This window comes from Phocoena sinus, chromosome 13 (genome assembly GCF_008692025.1).
Source record: "Phocoena sinus isolate mPhoSin1 chromosome 13, mPhoSin1.pri, whole genome shotgun sequence".
NCBI lineage: Eukaryota > Metazoa > Chordata > Mammalia > Artiodactyla > Phocoenidae > Phocoena > Phocoena sinus.
Window position 1 is genome coordinate 85,965,931 of NC_045775.1, and position 17,089 is coordinate 85,983,019.

General features: G+C 43.1%; 1 protein-coding gene across 8 annotated transcripts in view; it reads left to right on the forward strand.

Moving 5' to 3' along the window:
* IL18RAP (interleukin 18 receptor accessory protein) overlaps positions 1 to 17,089 on the forward strand; it is a 36,650-nt gene that overhangs the window by 11,408 nt on the left and 8,153 nt on the right. For 6 of the 8 annotated variants that reach the window (XM_032651954.1, XM_032651956.1, XM_032651961.1 and 3 more), the window contains 6 exons: positions 1,178 to 1,347; positions 1,814 to 2,135; positions 2,255 to 2,438; positions 9,609 to 9,759; positions 14,126 to 14,191; positions 15,789 to 15,912. In XM_032651954.1, the coding sequence (XP_032507845.1) occupies positions 1,278 to 1,347; positions 1,814 to 2,135; positions 2,255 to 2,438; positions 9,609 to 9,759; positions 14,126 to 14,191; positions 15,789 to 15,912 (917 nt within the window). In that variant the 5' untranslated portion in view covers positions 1,178 to 1,277. The remainder of the gene's footprint in view (positions 1 to 1,177; positions 1,348 to 1,813; positions 2,136 to 2,254; positions 2,439 to 9,608; positions 9,760 to 14,125; positions 14,192 to 15,788; positions 15,913 to 17,089) is intronic. The other 2 variants (XM_032651958.1, XM_032651957.1) reach the window with 2 other exon arrangements.

Consider the following 17,089-nt stretch of genomic DNA (forward strand, 5'->3'; position numbering starts at 1 on the left):
AAGATGTTGGAGACATGGAGTGCTGTGTGTGTGTGTGTGTGTGTGTGTGTGTGTAAATGTTTGGAAATGAAGAATTTTATAAGTTGAGGACAGTAAAGTATTTATTTATGGTTAAAGATGGAGGTTCCTGAAGAGAATGGTCCTGGGAAAGTCTGGGTGGAAGGAGCGGCTGCAGGAATGGCCAGTGAGCACAGGGGGCAGTGAAGAGAGGAGTGTGCGTGATGGTTAGATTGTGTGTGTGGGCGCTGAGAGAGAGAGAGACAGGCAGACAGAGACAGAGACAGAAGCAGAGGTTGAGAGAGAGAGAGGGAGAGATAGAGAGAGAGAGAGATTGATTTTTGTCAGCTGCCCAAGAAACAGATGTTCTGGGAAGAAGACTTTTAAGGAGAACGTTTAGAGGGACCATGTGATAGTAAAATTTCTTTTTCTTTCTTTCTGTCTTTCTTTCTTTCTTTCGCTTTTTCTTTCTTTCTCTTTCTTTCTTTCTTTTTTCTTTCTTTCTTTCTTTCTTTTTTCGTTCTTTCTTTCTCTTTCTTCCCCTTCCTTTCCTTCTCCCTCCCTCCCTCCCTCTCTTTCTCTTTTTTCCTTGAACCACCATGAACACAGTCCAGGGTGACCTTCCCTCCCTTTTATACTTCAGAGAATTGGTAGAAACGCCATCCAGTGACAACTTTTCCTGTCTTATTTGGGGCACAAAGAGTAAAGCATCCTCTGTTCTCTAACAGTTACTACAAATTAGCAATGTGCAGACATTCTCAAGTTTACACACCAGCTACCGCACTAGTTTCCCTAATTGGGGAGAACCTGACATTTTCATTCAACTTGGATGATCTTTTCAGGAAAACTTTCACTTAACTCTTTCCAAATTACCCATGAAAATATACGTACTAGGTCAGAAACTTAGGAAAAGAAAAAGGATTCCATAAAGAAATGGCATAAAAAGACCACACCGTACGGAGTGTAGGTACAAGCAGTACCATGAGTCTGAGATGTCCTTCCTCCTTCAGTTGTGTAAGAAGTGACATATGCAGGACCTGCCACATGCTGTTGAAAATACCACTGTAGTGTGGGCATGTGAAGGCTTGTTGGGTAGGACCTGCCCTTTCAAAGCTTCCTGTGTGACTTGCGTTTTGATCACTGGTTCCGATTTCTTCATTTCCCATTTCTTGATTTACAGAAATGAAGATGATTCTCAGGGTGGAGCCCTGAATTACAATGTCCTCCACTCTGGCAACAGAACAAATGTCCTGAAGCAATGACAAGACCCAGCGAGAACAATGCTTTCCTTGAGCTGGGTATTTCTTTGGCTTATCGCAGGAGGGAAAATTAAAGGATTTAACACTTCAGGTAGGGGTTTTTCACTTTTCATGCTAACCTTATGAGTTTTATGGTCCAAGTTTAAAGTGACAGGTATTCTGGGATACATCGGCAGCAAGGCATAATAATATAGAACATTTCCTTTCTACTTTTAAGATGGGGGTAGGAGGAGAAATTATTGGGGTGAACAGCTTTCAGTTGATACCAAGCATCCACGTGGAACCCAGTTACTATATCTGGGTGTTCAGTGGAAGCAGCTGAAGAGGAATTAAAGGTGGGTTGACATGTTTAACAGGAAACCTCCGTTGCTACTGGTGATGCTGAAGACCAGTGGGAGGGAATTAGAACATGAACTTCTTTTCCCCACAGAATGGGAACCATGAAGGAGAAAGACACCCAAGGGAGCTTAATCCCTTGTGAAACCAAGTACTCTTTGTAAATATGTTAGAATTCCTCTAATGTGTTTCTGTGCTCCTTTGTTTATTGTGGTTTTCAGATTGCTCCACTGGAAAGCTTCTTAGGACATACTCTGCAAGGTGTGGGGAGGAGTTTGTCTTATTTTGTGATTTTCCAGAGCCACAGAAATCCCATTTCTACCACAGAAGTCAACTCTCGCCAACGCAAAGCTCTGAACACCTGCCCTGCAGTGGTAGTAAGAACCTATCTGATGTCCAATGGTACCTACAACCTCCAAACAGAGATCCACTAGTAGAAATTACACAAAACTATCCTCACGTGATCCAGGACAAGAGCACGCTTCATTTCTTGACCACAGAGATGAATAATGCTGGGTCATATATCTGTAGACCTAGGATTAGGTAAGTCCCAAGTACATTTCTATCTAAGTCCCAAGTACATTTCTATCTGAAAACATTACCAAATCCTTTACTATCTGGATATAACATCAGTGTTCACAGGACCTTGTTAACTTTCCTAGGAGCCCCAAGGATGAGACCTGTTGTGTCAAGATGATCTTAGAAGTTAAACCCAAGACAAATATGTCCTGTGGGAGCTCCATATCACATGAACAACTCCTTCTTCTTGGTAGCATGGGCTCCATTTATTGCCCCGGTCTCAGCCACCAAAGTGATACACAAAGTCCAGAGGTGACCTGGTACCAGGTAAGAATGACTTCACTGAAACTGATACCAGAGTTTAGTTGTTATGGTAGCATCTCCCTATGTAATTTATAGAAATGTGAGTCTGAATCTGAGCTCTAGAGCTTCCCAAAGACTGGCCTCACGCCTACAGAGAAGACCTGACTTTCAAAAGCAGTTTTCCCCTAGGTAGCCACAGAGTCCAATGTTCCAATTATTAGAACCCTCCTTTTGATCAGTGTCAGAAAATTTTCTAAAATTCAAGTCCATTACATGTGAGGTTAAGATATAAACTTATGAACACCCACTCATTCAGAAGACCAGATTTGTTCAATTTTACTGCCTTTGGAAAGCAAAGGGCATTGCTAGGGTGAAAGGAACACCCAACAAGCATGTCTTGAAGGGTTTCTGAAAGAAGGAGGAGACTGGAATACTTTCCAAAGAGGACACCTCTGGGAAGACAGTTAAGGCAAGCACCTGGTGGCCTGGGTGACAGGTGAGTCAGTGGGGAGGGAGGACAGTGCTAAGACAAAAAGGGAACAGGAATCAGGAAAAGACGAGTTTCAGAATGATTCTGAGTTATGAACCACATGTGAGTAAACTTCATAACAAAAACACTTCCATTGTATTTTATAGTTTTTCTAAGTCCTAACAGATATATAAATGCTGTGTAAGCATCTTTTCCAAAGTCTGGGAATGTCAGTTGACCCAGGGTGGTGGAATCTGGGAATAGAATTTAAATCACCTCCTACATTTGTAATAATTGGCTTTTTAAATATTTATTTATTTGGTAGTGTCGGGTCTTTGCTGCGGCAGGTGGGCTCCTCGGACAGGCTCACGGGCTCCTCAGTTGTGGCTCACCCCCTCCTTAGTTGTGGCATGTGAACTCTTAGTTGCGACATGCATGTGGGATCTAGTTCCTGGACCAGGGATCGAACCCAGGCCCACTGTATTGGGAGCATGGAGTCTTAACCACTGCGCCACCAGGGAAGTCCCTATGATAATTGTTTGAAGTTCAATACTTTGCTTTAAGAAATCATGCAAAACTTTAAATTTGACTTCCAAAGATATCTGTTTGTTAATATAAAAATATCATTTTAAATTGTCCCTGATCAAAGTCCAGAAAGTGGCTCGTGTTTATCTGTCGGCTTTTTGTACCCCCAAACTTAGCAATCAGAGTCTCCTGGAGGTAAAATTACCAATGGGTGAGACAATATTTCCTCACTTGATTCTCTTGAGATTCAGTGACAACTGGTGTTATTATGTCCCTCGTAGAAAGAACTGTACAGGGAGGGTGAGTGTGTGCTTAAGGTCTCAATTTTATATTTTAAAATGACACAGAAAATGTGCTGCCCTCAATAAAATCCTAATTTAAGAAGCACCTTACTAATTGTTAGAGGAGTGCAATCAAAACTACAACGAGGCACCACCTCACACTGGTCAGAATGGCCATCGTCAAAATGTCTACAAATAACAAATGCTGGAGAGAGCGTGGAGAAAAGGGAACCCTCCACCCTGTGGATGGGCATGTAAATTGGTGCAGCCACTATGGAGAACAGTATGGAGGTTCCTTAAAAAACTACAAATAGAGTTGCCATATGATCCAGCAATCCCACTCTTGGGAAGGTTGGAAAAACCTCTAATTTGAAAAGACACATGCACCCCAATGTTCATTGCAGCACTATTTACAATAGCCAAGATATGGGAACAACCTAAGTGTCCATCAACAGATGAGTGGATAAAGAAGGTGTGGTATATATATACACAATGGAATATTGCTGAGCCATAAAAAGAATGAAATATTGCCATTTGTAGCAACATGGATGGACCTAGAGATGATCATACCAAGTGAAGTAAGTCAGACAAAGACAAATACCATATGATATCACTTATATGTGGAAGCTAAAATATGACACAAATGAACTTATCTGCAAAAAAGAAACAGACTCACAGACATAGAAAACAAACTTATGACTACCAAAGGGGAAAAGAGGGGAGGGATAAATTAGGAGTTTGGGATTAGTAGATACAAACTACTATATATAAAATAGATAGATGGCAAGATCCTACTGTATAGCATAGGGAACTATATTCAATATCCTGTAATAAACTATGATGGAAAAGAATATGAAAAAGGACATATATATATGTAAAGTGAATCATTGTGCTGTAAAGTAGAAACTAACACAACATAGTAAGTCAACATACTTCAATTAAAAAAAAAGAAACACGTTAATTTCATAACCTCTAAAATGAGGTTGGTAAGAATAGCCGATGGTTCTGTTCATTATTTTCAGTTCAGTCTTAAGAACAAAACTTCCCATGGTTCGAAAGTATTTGTAATCTGGGATGACAGATGCCTTACTACGTCAAGGTAGGCTGTTCCCAAACCAGGCTTGCCCCGTTATTTAAAATGAAAATGCATTTGAATTTTCAATGATGGTATCCCTGAAATGAAAGCTATTTTCACTTTCTGGTAAAGCACAGGCCACACGGTAGTCGCCAGCTTTCTGCATGTACTGCTCTTATGAACTAAACCCCAATGTTCTATGACATTCACAAAAGGAAGCTTTATTTCTCTTCTCTGGGGCCTCGACTGCAAATGTCAGGATGTGTTTAATGGTGACTAGGCATCTGTCTTAAAAGTAGGCAAAGAATAGCTGTTGTTAAAATTGTATCTTCCGACGGAGATTTGGACAGGTCATCCTTTAGGTTATGTTTCATGGATTGCATGAAATGCATGAATCGCACGTGTGTGTACATGTGCTTACACACACACATGCACACACACAGACAGTATCCTGGAAAGTCACAGACCTCGTGGAAGTATCACTAAAAGTGATGACATTAGGCAGGAAATAATACCCAGTGTTCCTTTTCTTCATGCTAAACCACAGGTACTCAGGTGAAGCGTGGCTCACGCTTAAGATTATCTCAAAACCGACAACACTAACACTGGCTGAGAGGATGAAAACACGGTGGTACTGAATTCACATGAAACTGCTGACCAGGGGTGGACCTGCCAGTTGTATAGAACAACCGAGCGAAATAAATCCACGTGCTGTAGTCTCTGGGGGGGTTCCAAACTAGTTTTAATAGACACCTCAAAAAATTTAGACTTGGAGATTCTTAACTGAAATATTGAACGATGAAGAAGTCAGAATAAAGGGAATTATCTGTTTTTCATTCTAATAATATTTTCCTAATTCATAAAAATATAATGGGACTTCCCTGGCGGTCCGGTGGTTAGGACTCTGCGCTTCCACTGCAGGGGGCACGGGTTCGATCCCTGGTCGGGGAGCTGAGATCCCGCAGCGCAGCCAAAAATAAGTAAATTAATTAATTAAAATAAAAATATAATGAAAAATAGCTTTGGCATAAGCAGACTTCATCTTAGATGATATTACATTAATGGGAGGGCGTTTTTGGTTCTTTAGCTAAACGAATCTTTGACACCAGGCAGAATTATAACACAGGGCAGCGGGAGAGGCTCTTCTGCGAGGGTCTGGGGCATTGAGACATGGGTGCCTGTGACATGGCTGTGACGTCCTGGCAGTAAGACTGTACCTGAGTGACTTTTCCATTGGTGGTTTAAGTCACCCTCATTCACATGCCACAGTGCTGACATGGCTGCTGGGTCATCTCTGAACCCTGAGTTCCATGGAATTTTCGCACATAGACCTGCCACTTCTTCTCATTTCCTTTGGCCTCGTTCTCCTTGTCCCTGGCACCTGGTGGCATCCTGCGAGCCCAGGGACATGGAGAGCTGGTAAGTATGGTGAGACTTGCCAGACTAAAGGTTGATGCAATTCCTGGTAGGGAAGAGGTAAAAGTCATTTAGATTCGATTTTTGGAAGCTGTTTCCAAGGTCCATACATTGGCCCATTCGATTGTTCTCACTGTGAAATTTCAGAATCCTGGGCAACTTCCTGTGGTGTGTACAATGCTACAATCCACAGGTTGTCACATGTGTCAGTCCTCTCTGGGACTTACTGATGCTCTTTATACAGGATCACACTGATTGATGCTCCTGCTTCTGTATTTGGCTCTTGACTGTTTCACATCTGAGCAAAACAAAGAATTTCCTGTGTGGCCTCATTGGCACTTCTCTCTCCTACTAGGATCATTTGTGATTATGTTATTAGATCAGCTTCCCATCATTCTTGACACAGATTTCTTGCCCCTTATCTCTTTGATGTTTTGTTTGAGTTCCATCCCATAAAGTCTTGATGATACACACTAAGCCATACTTACCTTTTTATTGAAAAAAGTCAGGCCCACTTTGTAATCACTCATCCTCCCTATGGCCCAGCTGCAGCCTGGTTCCAACTCTGCATCCCCTCCTCTGCATTAATTTCTCATGTGCTTTACGACACACCTCCACTCCAATTTCTGTTCTTTGTATGGTATTACCATGTTCTCTCGAAATTTCATCTCTGAATTTTATCCCGTGCCCTGAAGCTTCCTTTTAAAATGTTCTTGATAGATGTTTAACCTTGTCAGTCCCACCTCTTGGCCTTGTTTTACTTCCTACCTGCAGCTGCCCAGCTCTGACCAGTTCTGACCCTCTTCTCAGCTCCTTGACAACCTACTGGAAATTCTTTCTTGGGCCACAGGAACCACACCAGAGACTTCGGGGAGGGGAATTTCTGCTTCTACGAGTCATCAAGCAAAGGGGAAGGGAAATTCCTCAATCAGAACATGAAACTCAGAATCAGAAGAACGTAGATACATTCTCAGGCCTCTCACGAGCTATATGGTATAGAACAAAACACAAACTTCAGAACCTCGGTTTTCTCATCTATAAAATGGAAGACATAGAATCTGTGCAAACCAAGCCAAAGGATCCTTTTTTTTTTTTTTTAATCTGTTTTAAAGGGCAGTTATTTCCTTCTGCCTCATTTATTTATTTATTTATTTTTACTTTTGCTATGTTGGGTCTTCGTTTCTGTGCGAGGGCTTTCTCCAGTTGCGGCGAGCCGGAGCCACTCTTCATCGCGGTGCGCGGGCCTCTCACTATCGCGGCCTCTCTTGTTGCGGAGCACAGGCTCCGGACGCGCAGGCTCAGTAGTTGTGGCTCACGGACCCAGTTGCTCCGCGGCATGTGGGATCCTTCCAGACCAGAACTCGAACCCGTGTCCCCTGCATTGGCAGGCAGATTCTCAACCACTGTGCCACCAGGGAAGCCCCCCAGAGAATCCTTTGAATGTTCATATGAGATACACATGAGAAATAACTTTGTAGTCTACGTAGGTAATGAGTTCTTACTATTGATATTTTGTTATTTTTGTTGTTTATCTCTTTTCTTTTGACTGCAGTGGTGAAAGATATATTGCTAGTACTCTTAGTAGGAAATTGGAAAGCCAGGTGCTATCCAGAGGTTAGAGGATTAATGATTATAAGATTAATGATACACTGATACCACATCATTCAATAAATACTACTGTGTCCCTACCACTTCCTAGCCCCTAAAGATACAAGGGTGACTATGATAGTCTTTGCTTAAATTTACAAGAGTTTCCACAGTCACAAAAGAGCTGCCAGTCATTCTTCTAAAAATGTCTGATCATCTGACTCTTATGCTTCCAAACCTTTCTTCCAACTGACTTGCATTTATTCACCCCTTATTTACAAAGACCTTATTCTTGCTGGCCTGCTTGCTGTATCCTGGAGATACAAAGATCAAACACATCTACTCGCATCAGCCCTTTCACCTTGGCCTTGTTTCCTACATACAGGCTTTGCTTCAGGTGTTCCTAAAATGTCAATTACTTTCTTCTTTATTTTTTCTTTTTCAAATTCTTTTCCCATTTAGGTTGCCACATAATATTCAGCAGAGGTCCCTGTGCTATGCAGTAGGTCCTTGTTGGCATTGAGTGATTCCTGCATATACCCTTCAAGTCTCGGCTTAGACTGGGGGGAGAGTCCCTACTTTTCCTATGAGGCAGAGCCGCCTGGGTGTGCCGTACTCTGGCTTACTGCTCAGACATGCATCCTTAGGCTGAGAGCTCGCTCAGAGAGGGGATCTGTGTTTATTCCTTCCAGTGTGTCCAGGACCAGCTAAATGTCTTGGCACAAAGGCTGCCCTCGACAACTCACAGGAGGAGACATCCAAATGCATCATTACTAGAAAAGGGCTATCCTGGGCTTCCCTGGTGGCGCAGTGGTTGAGAGTCCGCCTGCCGATGCAGGGGACACGGGTTCGTGCCCCGGTCCGGGAGCATCCCACGTGCCGTAGAGCGGCTGGGTCCATGAGCCATGGCTGCTGAGCCTGCACATCCGGAGCCTGTGCTCCGCAACGGGAGAGGCCACAACGGTGAGAGGCCCGCGTACTGCAAAAAAAAAAAAAAAAAACTTCTCTCCGTGAGAACCACCCCTTGAGTTGGATGTGAAAACTGAGCAACAGCCTTCCCAGTGGGGAAAGGTGGTGGGAGACACGTTGATTGAGAAAGAACGTGGTTATGTAGGGAATGACGGGTGGGTAGAGGGGCAGAAGCAGGAAGTGAGTCGGGGAAGGAATGCCAAGATCAGGCTGTGAAGAATTTTAGCCTTTACCCTCAAGACAAAGGAGTGTCAATGAGAGACTCTAAGTAGGCGAGAGAAATGTTCATAACTGAATTTTAGTTCTCGCTCAACTTTGAGTCCACTAGGAGTTAAATAATTGTTCCGGAATCCCAGTCCTTCTTTGTCAAATTTAGATACATCTGTTTAGTTATCTACTTAATGTTTTCAATTTAACATTTTTTCTTTTATTCGAGTGAAATTTATTTAAAGAAGAAACTTTATGTAAGCCCAATACACAGAAAATCTATATCGATTTCCAGAAATATAAATATACATGTTTTTAAAAAATTCATTTAGGTATCGACCACTTAGACCACTATGAGTTTTCTAGAATCTAGGGGCCTGAATCACACTTTGGGCTTTACCAGGTTAAACAGCTCTTGCTGGGCTGTCTTCATCTCCACATGTCATTGTCTTTGAAAATGCTTCTCGTTTCAAGTAAGAATCTTACAGATATAGTTTTGAGCAGAATCTTTTACAGCTTGGGGGTATTATGTTCTGCGATGTCCTTATATCAGACTGACCTTCCCCCTTCCTTGGTTCAAATTTGTGAAGTTTCGCTATAGGTGAGCTTAATATTAATAGTAATTCTCTGGTTAAATTATTTCATTTTCTTGTCTCTTGGATTAGAATGGAAAACTACTCTCTGAAAAAAGGAGCAACCCAATTGAAGTGGATGACGTTTATGACTATCACCAGGGCACATACGTGTGTGATTACACTCAGTCAGATAATTCAAGTTTATGGACAGTCAGAGCTGTTGTTCGAGTAAAAACCATTGGTAAGTGAGGCTTTTGGTTTCAGTATTTGAGATGTCAACCCCAGTTACCCAGCGAAAGTTATCTTCTTTGGCTCAGTGATATTTTTCTGTGGTGAGGAAGGAGACACTCATGGCCTACAGTCATGTAAAGCCTGGAACGTTGGTGAACATCACTTTTCCATTAACCTAGATTCCATCCTCCAAGGAAGGCCTAGTTCTGGGTCATATTCAAGTTGTCACAGGTTGGGTTTTCTACACATTGATTCTGGTTTGTTTTGTGATAAATTAAAAAACAATATCAAAGGTTCATGTAAAGAAATAAACAAGATTAAAGATTTTACACATAAGAGATGATAAATTAAAAAACAATGCTAAATATTTCACACCCAGAAATAAGTAACACTCGTGTACCTATCACGAGCTTTAATAATGGTTTTTCCATCTCACGGTTTCTTTGTCGAAACAAAACAATACAGATACAACTTGAGGCCTTCCCACTTCCTCTCTTTGCAGATGTAGCCCACTCTTAGGTTATAATCCTTTCCATTTATGTTTTATGCTTTTTCTACATATGTATGTATCTACTAATAAAACAGAATATTGTTTCATGTTATAAAATGTGTTTTGTGTTATAAACACATGGTATTGTTCATAGACATTGTTTTGCTAATTTATACCCGCATCAGCAATGAACAGATTCCCATTATTCCCAAGTAATATTTGGTGGTTTCAGACTTTGGTGTCAAGTGGACTCTCTTATTTTCATACCAATTTACGTTTCCCTGACTACTAATGAAGTTGAATATCTTGCCATTTGTTTACTGGCCCATCGAGCTTATTCTTCTGTGACTTGTCTGTTTTTGGCCCAGGCTTTCCCTTGGGTCATTCTTATTAGATTTACAAGTGTAAAGCATGGATAAACTGTATGATGTAATCAATTTAAGCATGGCCTATATCAAAACATAACCGTACAGAATGGTTGACTCTGCTCTTAGTAAATATAGTAATCAGTTTTACTTCCTCTTCTTTCATTGCAAGATACAAACCACATGGAGCACGCCGAGACCAAGTCAAACTCCCCTGCTTACTTCTGGGCCCTGGCACTCGGCAATACTTTAGACCTCATCGATTTAAATTTATTTGAGATTGTTGCTTGGATGAGGGGTTAGAAGGCAAATACCCAACTTGGACCACTTGCCCCTCCCGGCATGGTTTTGCTCTTTCCCTCGGGCGTGATAACTCACCCATCAAACTTTCAGTGGCAGAATCTGCTTTTCTCTCTCCCAGAGGATGCTTTGCAACCTCTGTCACATCTTTTTAAGTCTTCTCCGTCATCATTCCTGTCTTCCTCGTTTACTCATTCGTTCTTTCATTTGTTCATTCTTACACCAGTATTTGTGGAACATGTGATATGTGTCAGGCACTGGGCTTGGTGCTAAGGTTGTAAGAATGAGCGCCTGGACACTTTCTCTGGCCTCCCGGAACTTACCGTCTCGTGGGGCAGACAGAGAGGAAACAGGCTACTACAGTTCGGTGTGATGAGTGGAGAGAAAGGGAAGCAGCGGGGCATGTGGGGGACACACAAACCCAGACCTGGGTACCCCGAGGCTGGGTGAGAACTGAGGGGTGAGGACAAACTAGCCCAGTGAAGGTGGAAAAGATGCCGTTCCAGGCAGAGGGAGCAGCATAGTTAACATCCAGGAGATGAGAGACAGCATGGTGCTTTCCAGGGAGAAAGAGAAGGTCAGTTGAGGGTATCTGGAAGCAGAACAGACATCACACTGTTCAAGTCAGTTTGGACTTTATCCAAGGAAAAATGGGGAGCCATTGAGGGTTCTATGTGGGAGAGTGTCATGAATAGATTTGGATTTGAGATAGATCACTCTTATTATGTAGAACATGGGTTTGGGGGTGGGGCGACAAGGGAGACAGAGAGAAGAATTAGGAGGCTGCTGTGGGTCAAGGAGGCAACTGCGGATGGTGACCTGAACTAGGAGGGGCAGTAGGGATGGAGAGAAGAGAGCAAACTCCAGAAATACTTAGGAAGTTACACGTGAAACGCTTTGGGAATTGGGAGTGAAAAGAGGGAAAAGGAGGGGTACAGTATGAGAGCCAGGTTTTACGCTGGGCAACAAGGTGGACTTTCTATAACATATTGAGAGAAGATGGGCTGGGATGGGATGGGGTGGGAAGGGGTGGAATAGGATGGGATGGGATGGGAGTGGAAGGGGTAGGATGGGATACATAAGGGCTGGTGTAAGGCACGGGTGGGGGGAGCAGCACATCCGAATCATGTTCTAAAAAGATGTCTCTGGTCACTCTTTGAGTAGACTGAGCAGAGGTGATTAGAAATGGCTTTATGTGTGTGTCAACAGAACATGTTGATGGAGTTTATGTGCGAGAGGAAAGAAGGGAATCAATGACGGATTACTTTTCTGGCATGATGAGTTGGTAAACAGTGGCACCATGTAATGAGACAGAAAAAATACTGAAAGAGAAGCAGGTCTGAGGAAGAAATTCAGTGTTAAGCTTGAAAGGACTTTGATTCATCAAGTCACCATGACAAGTGGGTATTTGGATAAACCAGTCTGGGATACAGGCTACTACATCGGGAGATGTGAATGTGAGGGTGGCCGCCGACACGATATCTAAAGCCGAGGGAGAATGGGGTCATGTGGGGATGGAGTATAGAGAGGAGGGGGCCTAGAACATCCAGCACTGGGAGGCACGGGGGCGGAGAAGCATCTCCACAGGAGATGGAGAAGCGGTGTAAGAACAGAGAGTAGCAGCTATCCCAGGGCTCAGCGATAAAGTGTCCCAAGAAAGAGGGAGTGATGCATGGCCTCATATGGTGAAGCCTGTAAACTGCTCCTTGGATTTGGGAAGAGGGAGGTCATTATTTGCATCAGCAAGTGGGTATCAGTGGCAAGGTGGGGAGGGGGCAGTAAAGGAAGTGAAATTGATGACGTAGGCGAGAGAGCATTTTGAGGGCCAAGATCTTTCATCGGGAAGAGAGGCCTGGAGCGAGAGCTGCCCCACAAGGAGAGTAGGTGGAATGAAGACCACAAGGAGAGACCGGAGAGACGTGATACTCACAAGAGGCGCAGAGGAGGAGAAGCCCATAACGCTCAGGGGAGTGAGTAGAGACGGGGGAGGCGAGCCTCAGAGCACAGAAACGTGCACCCCGAAGAGGAGAGAAGAGCATGCCCAGCAGCATCCAATGCTACTGAGAGGGAAAGCAGATTAAAAACTCAGCCGTGGGCTTCCCTGGTGGCGCAGTGGTTGGGAGTCCGCCTGCCGATGCAGGGGACGCGGGTTCGTGCCCCGGTCCGGGAAGATCCCACATGCCGCGGAGCGGCTGGGCCCGTGAGCCATGGCCGCTGAGCCTGCGCATCTGGAGCCTGTGCTCTGCAACGGGAGGGGTGAGAGGCCTGCGTACCAAAAAAAAAAAAAAAAAAAAAAAAAAAAAGCCGTGCCCAGTGGATTTAGGTGCAAGGAGGGTCACTGGTGACTTTGGCCAAAGCGGTTTCAGTGGAGTGATGGGGGCAGAAATCAGACTTCACGGGAGGGGAAGGGAGGGAGGAAACGAGCACACGGCGCTCTTTCAACAACTTGGCTGGGAAGGGAGGAGAATGAGTGGGGCAGGGGTATAAGGTGAAGGGTTTTTTCCTCTTTTTTTTAAGATGGAGAGACTGAGAGTGGATAAATGCTGATGGGAAGGAGAGAGAGAGAGAGTCAAAGATACAGGAGGAAGATAATGTAATTGAGGGAAGGAGGTCCCTGAGAATTAAGAGAGGACAATTCCAGAAGAGAGGTGATGAAGTTTCCTTTCTTAGGAGATGGGACATCTTCAGGAAGGAGTTTGACAGTGGAGGCATAGGTGAAAGTTTGTGGCAGGAAGTTGAGGGATAAAATGATTCATGAAGGGCTGAGCTCACCTTTATTTTCAAACAAACCATGAACTTGAGGATGGAGGGAGGGGTGGGCTCCAATCTGGCTAACCTGTGCATTCTCTCAGGTGCGTCCTCCTTCCTGTGGGATTACTCAGCCGGATGCACCAGAAAACAATCTTGGAGGAGAAGATGGGGTGGGGTTTCACGTCTGCAATGGGCCCGCGGGGCTGGCCTGGAAGGAGGTTCCCCCGGGGCGGGTACGGATTTATCAAGGACTCACGTTTCGCTAGCACCTACAACCTGATGTCACAGTCATTTCTGGAGGCGTGATTTTCACATGGAGACATGAGTCTCTAGCCTTGTACATTATGGATGAAATTTGTGAAGGAAGTTCCAAAACATTTAGATCAAAGTGTGACCGTGCGTTCAAATCCTCAGGAAGCAGGCCTTCAGATTTCCCAGTGCAAATAATAATTTTTGTTTTCATCTTTTAGTGAAAAACACTAATCTCAAACCAGATATTCTGGATCCCATCAAGGACACCCTGGAAGTAGAACTTGGTAAGGTGGGTGGTGTCATCACCCTTGAAGGGTACTTTGCTTCTGGGAGCAGGTCTAAGTGTGTTACAATGAAGAGCCTCGGGATTTCAAATTAAACAGAATTGGGGGTGAATCTAGACTCGGCCACTGACTAGGTTTGTGATCTTATACAGCTATTTAATCTTTTGAAGTCTCAGGTTATAAATCTGTAACTAGACAAAATAAAACTGACCTCGCAAGGTTGCCTTGAGAAATATGGGATGATGTATTGACATATTAGGTGACTTGTATGTTAGACATGATCAGTAGATTTTTTTTTTTTTTAAGATTCTTCCCTACTCCACCCCGGAACAGTGGGTTACACAGATTGGTTAGGTTCATTGATTAAATCTGTACATTTAATCAGTTAACCAACTTAGGTAGCATTAACCTTTACGAATACAGCGTTTGGTCTGGCCTTTAAGATAAATTGTAGGAGAATACTACAACCCTTGCTCAAATAAGTTGTATTCCAAATTAGTGTCTTCTTTGGGGTACAGGGGGAAAGTGACTTCCTGTGGTCCCCTTTGACTTTGTCAGCTTCAATTACATCTTCCCACATAGCCAAATAAGAGCTCTTCTCTTCAAAACCAAGTGCTGGTTGTTCCAATAAAATAAGTGTTCTTTTAAGTGCTAATAAGATATTTATCGTTGTAGAAAGAAAGGTAAAAGTAGATATTATGGTAAAAGACCACTGGGTGGCGGTTTCCTTTAAATGCTAATAAGATGTTTATCATTATAGAAAGAAATGTAAAAAGAGATATTATTAAATCACCACTAGGTGGCGGTAGCGGTGTATCCTGATTATGAAATAGAAGTAACAGTACGGGCAAAATCACAAGAATGAAAGGAAGGAGGAAAGAAGCAGGGAAAACATTAATTAATTCAAAAATAGCCAAGTTACACAAGGTACCAATGAATTTTAAAGTATTACTGTGGGGAAAGCATTATTAAGGTGCAAAGGTGAGTTTTCAAATGGAGTTCCTAAACATTTCACGTTTAAAATATTGAGTTTGAGGCAGAGCATATCTGGATACCCCTTACAGAGAAAACGGGCAGAAAGAGGGTAGCGTAGTTACATGCATGTCCGTCCGCAGTGTAATGTTCAAAATACTCAGCTGAATATCTAAATACTTTCTTCTTTAAACTACATGCTGCCCAAACCTCAGGATTTTCATTTAATATGCAAGTACTAGTTAGTATTTCTTTACTGGCACCCTTGTACTACTTCAACAGCGGCGTCGGAAGACAGAGCTGGTCCCTGAAGCTGCTCATTTTCCTGGTGTTTATCCTTAAACCACATCAGAACCCGTAGTGCTGTGACCATGCCTATCTTCATTTGCAGAAATGTAGTAACAGGTTTGAGGTCTAAGAGCTGCCCAGTAGAGACAAACATCCCTGGTTTTACCTGTTTCCGAATGAGAGACAGACAGGTGGACGTTTGGCTTTGTCTGGTACACCTGTTTTACCTGCGAACCTGACTGCCTCAGGGAACAGTTTCCAGATGGTGTCTTCCTCCTGCACAGGACAAAGTGTTCTCACGGGCTTCCTTCCTGTGTTCTGTGGCCCCTTTTTTCAGGAAAGCCTTTAACTCTTAACTGCACGGCCCGATTTGGCTTCGAAATAAACTTTAAGCCTGTGATAAGATGGTACGTCAAAGATTCTGACCAGGAGTGGGAAGTCCCAACACCGGAGGGGAGAAGGTAAGAAGGAAATTAGCGAACTTATTCTTTGCAACTCACACTAAAAGCTTTCACCTTTAGAACCCCCTGAAATGTACACACAGAGCTGAACAAACACGGAGTTGGTGTGGCCACTAGCGCCAACTAGTCGTGCAAATAAGAGTATAGAAATGCAAAGCGTGAGTTAATTTTAAACTTGGGGGCCAAATGCAGTTTCACAGAGGGCCATAGAATGAAATATTTCTGTTGTGTTTTTTTTTAATTGCTGTTTTTTATTTCATTTTTTATTTTTGGCCACACAGCTTGTGGGATCTTACTTCCCCGAACAGGGATTGAAACCAGGTCCTAGGTAGTGAAAGTACCGAGTCTTAACCGCTGGACCACCGGGAAATTCCCCCCACCTTTTTCTAAAATAATCTTTTTATTTTATTTTTTACATTTTTTATCAGTTGTTTTAAAGTTCAATTTGTAGTAACAATTTGATGTGCCTGCTTTGCCCACCAAACTAACAAGCAGACATAACAACCCATGCTGCTTGAATAGACTTGGCACACGGAACGAACGGGAAAGGATTCTGCACCCTAGCCAGCCATTCTCCATTCCCCCCTGTGCCATCCATCCAGAGTGGGCCGAGTCAGGGCCCCAGTGTTGGGGTCCTTAACAGTCCGGAGCGTATGCAGAGAAAATGGCACAATAATAAGCGATCTGACCGAAAATATGAGAAATGAGGAATAGTTGATGCAATCCAACCTGGAAAAGGAGACCCAGAGGTGAGATAGCTGTCTTTTTTTTTTTTAGGTATATTTACAGCAGCTTTATTTACAATAGTCGAAAATTAAAACACAGTTACATTCATTCATACAATGGATTATTATTCAGCAATAAAAAGAACAAATTAACTAGAGAAGGAAAAACTAATCTAAGGTGAAAAAAATCAGAACTGTTATTCCTTCTGGTAGGCTAGGCGTTGGCTAGAAAGGGATACAAGAGAACTTTCTGGGAAGTTGGAAATGTTCTATACCCTAATAACCATTTGTCAAAAGTATACAGCTAGGGACTTCCCTGGTGGCCCAGTGGTTAAGACTCCACCTTCCGCTGCAGGGGCAAAGGTTCTATCCCTGGTCGGGGAACTAAGATCCCTCATGCCATGCATGAGGGAAAAGAAAAAGTATACACCTAGACATTGTGCACTTCAAGG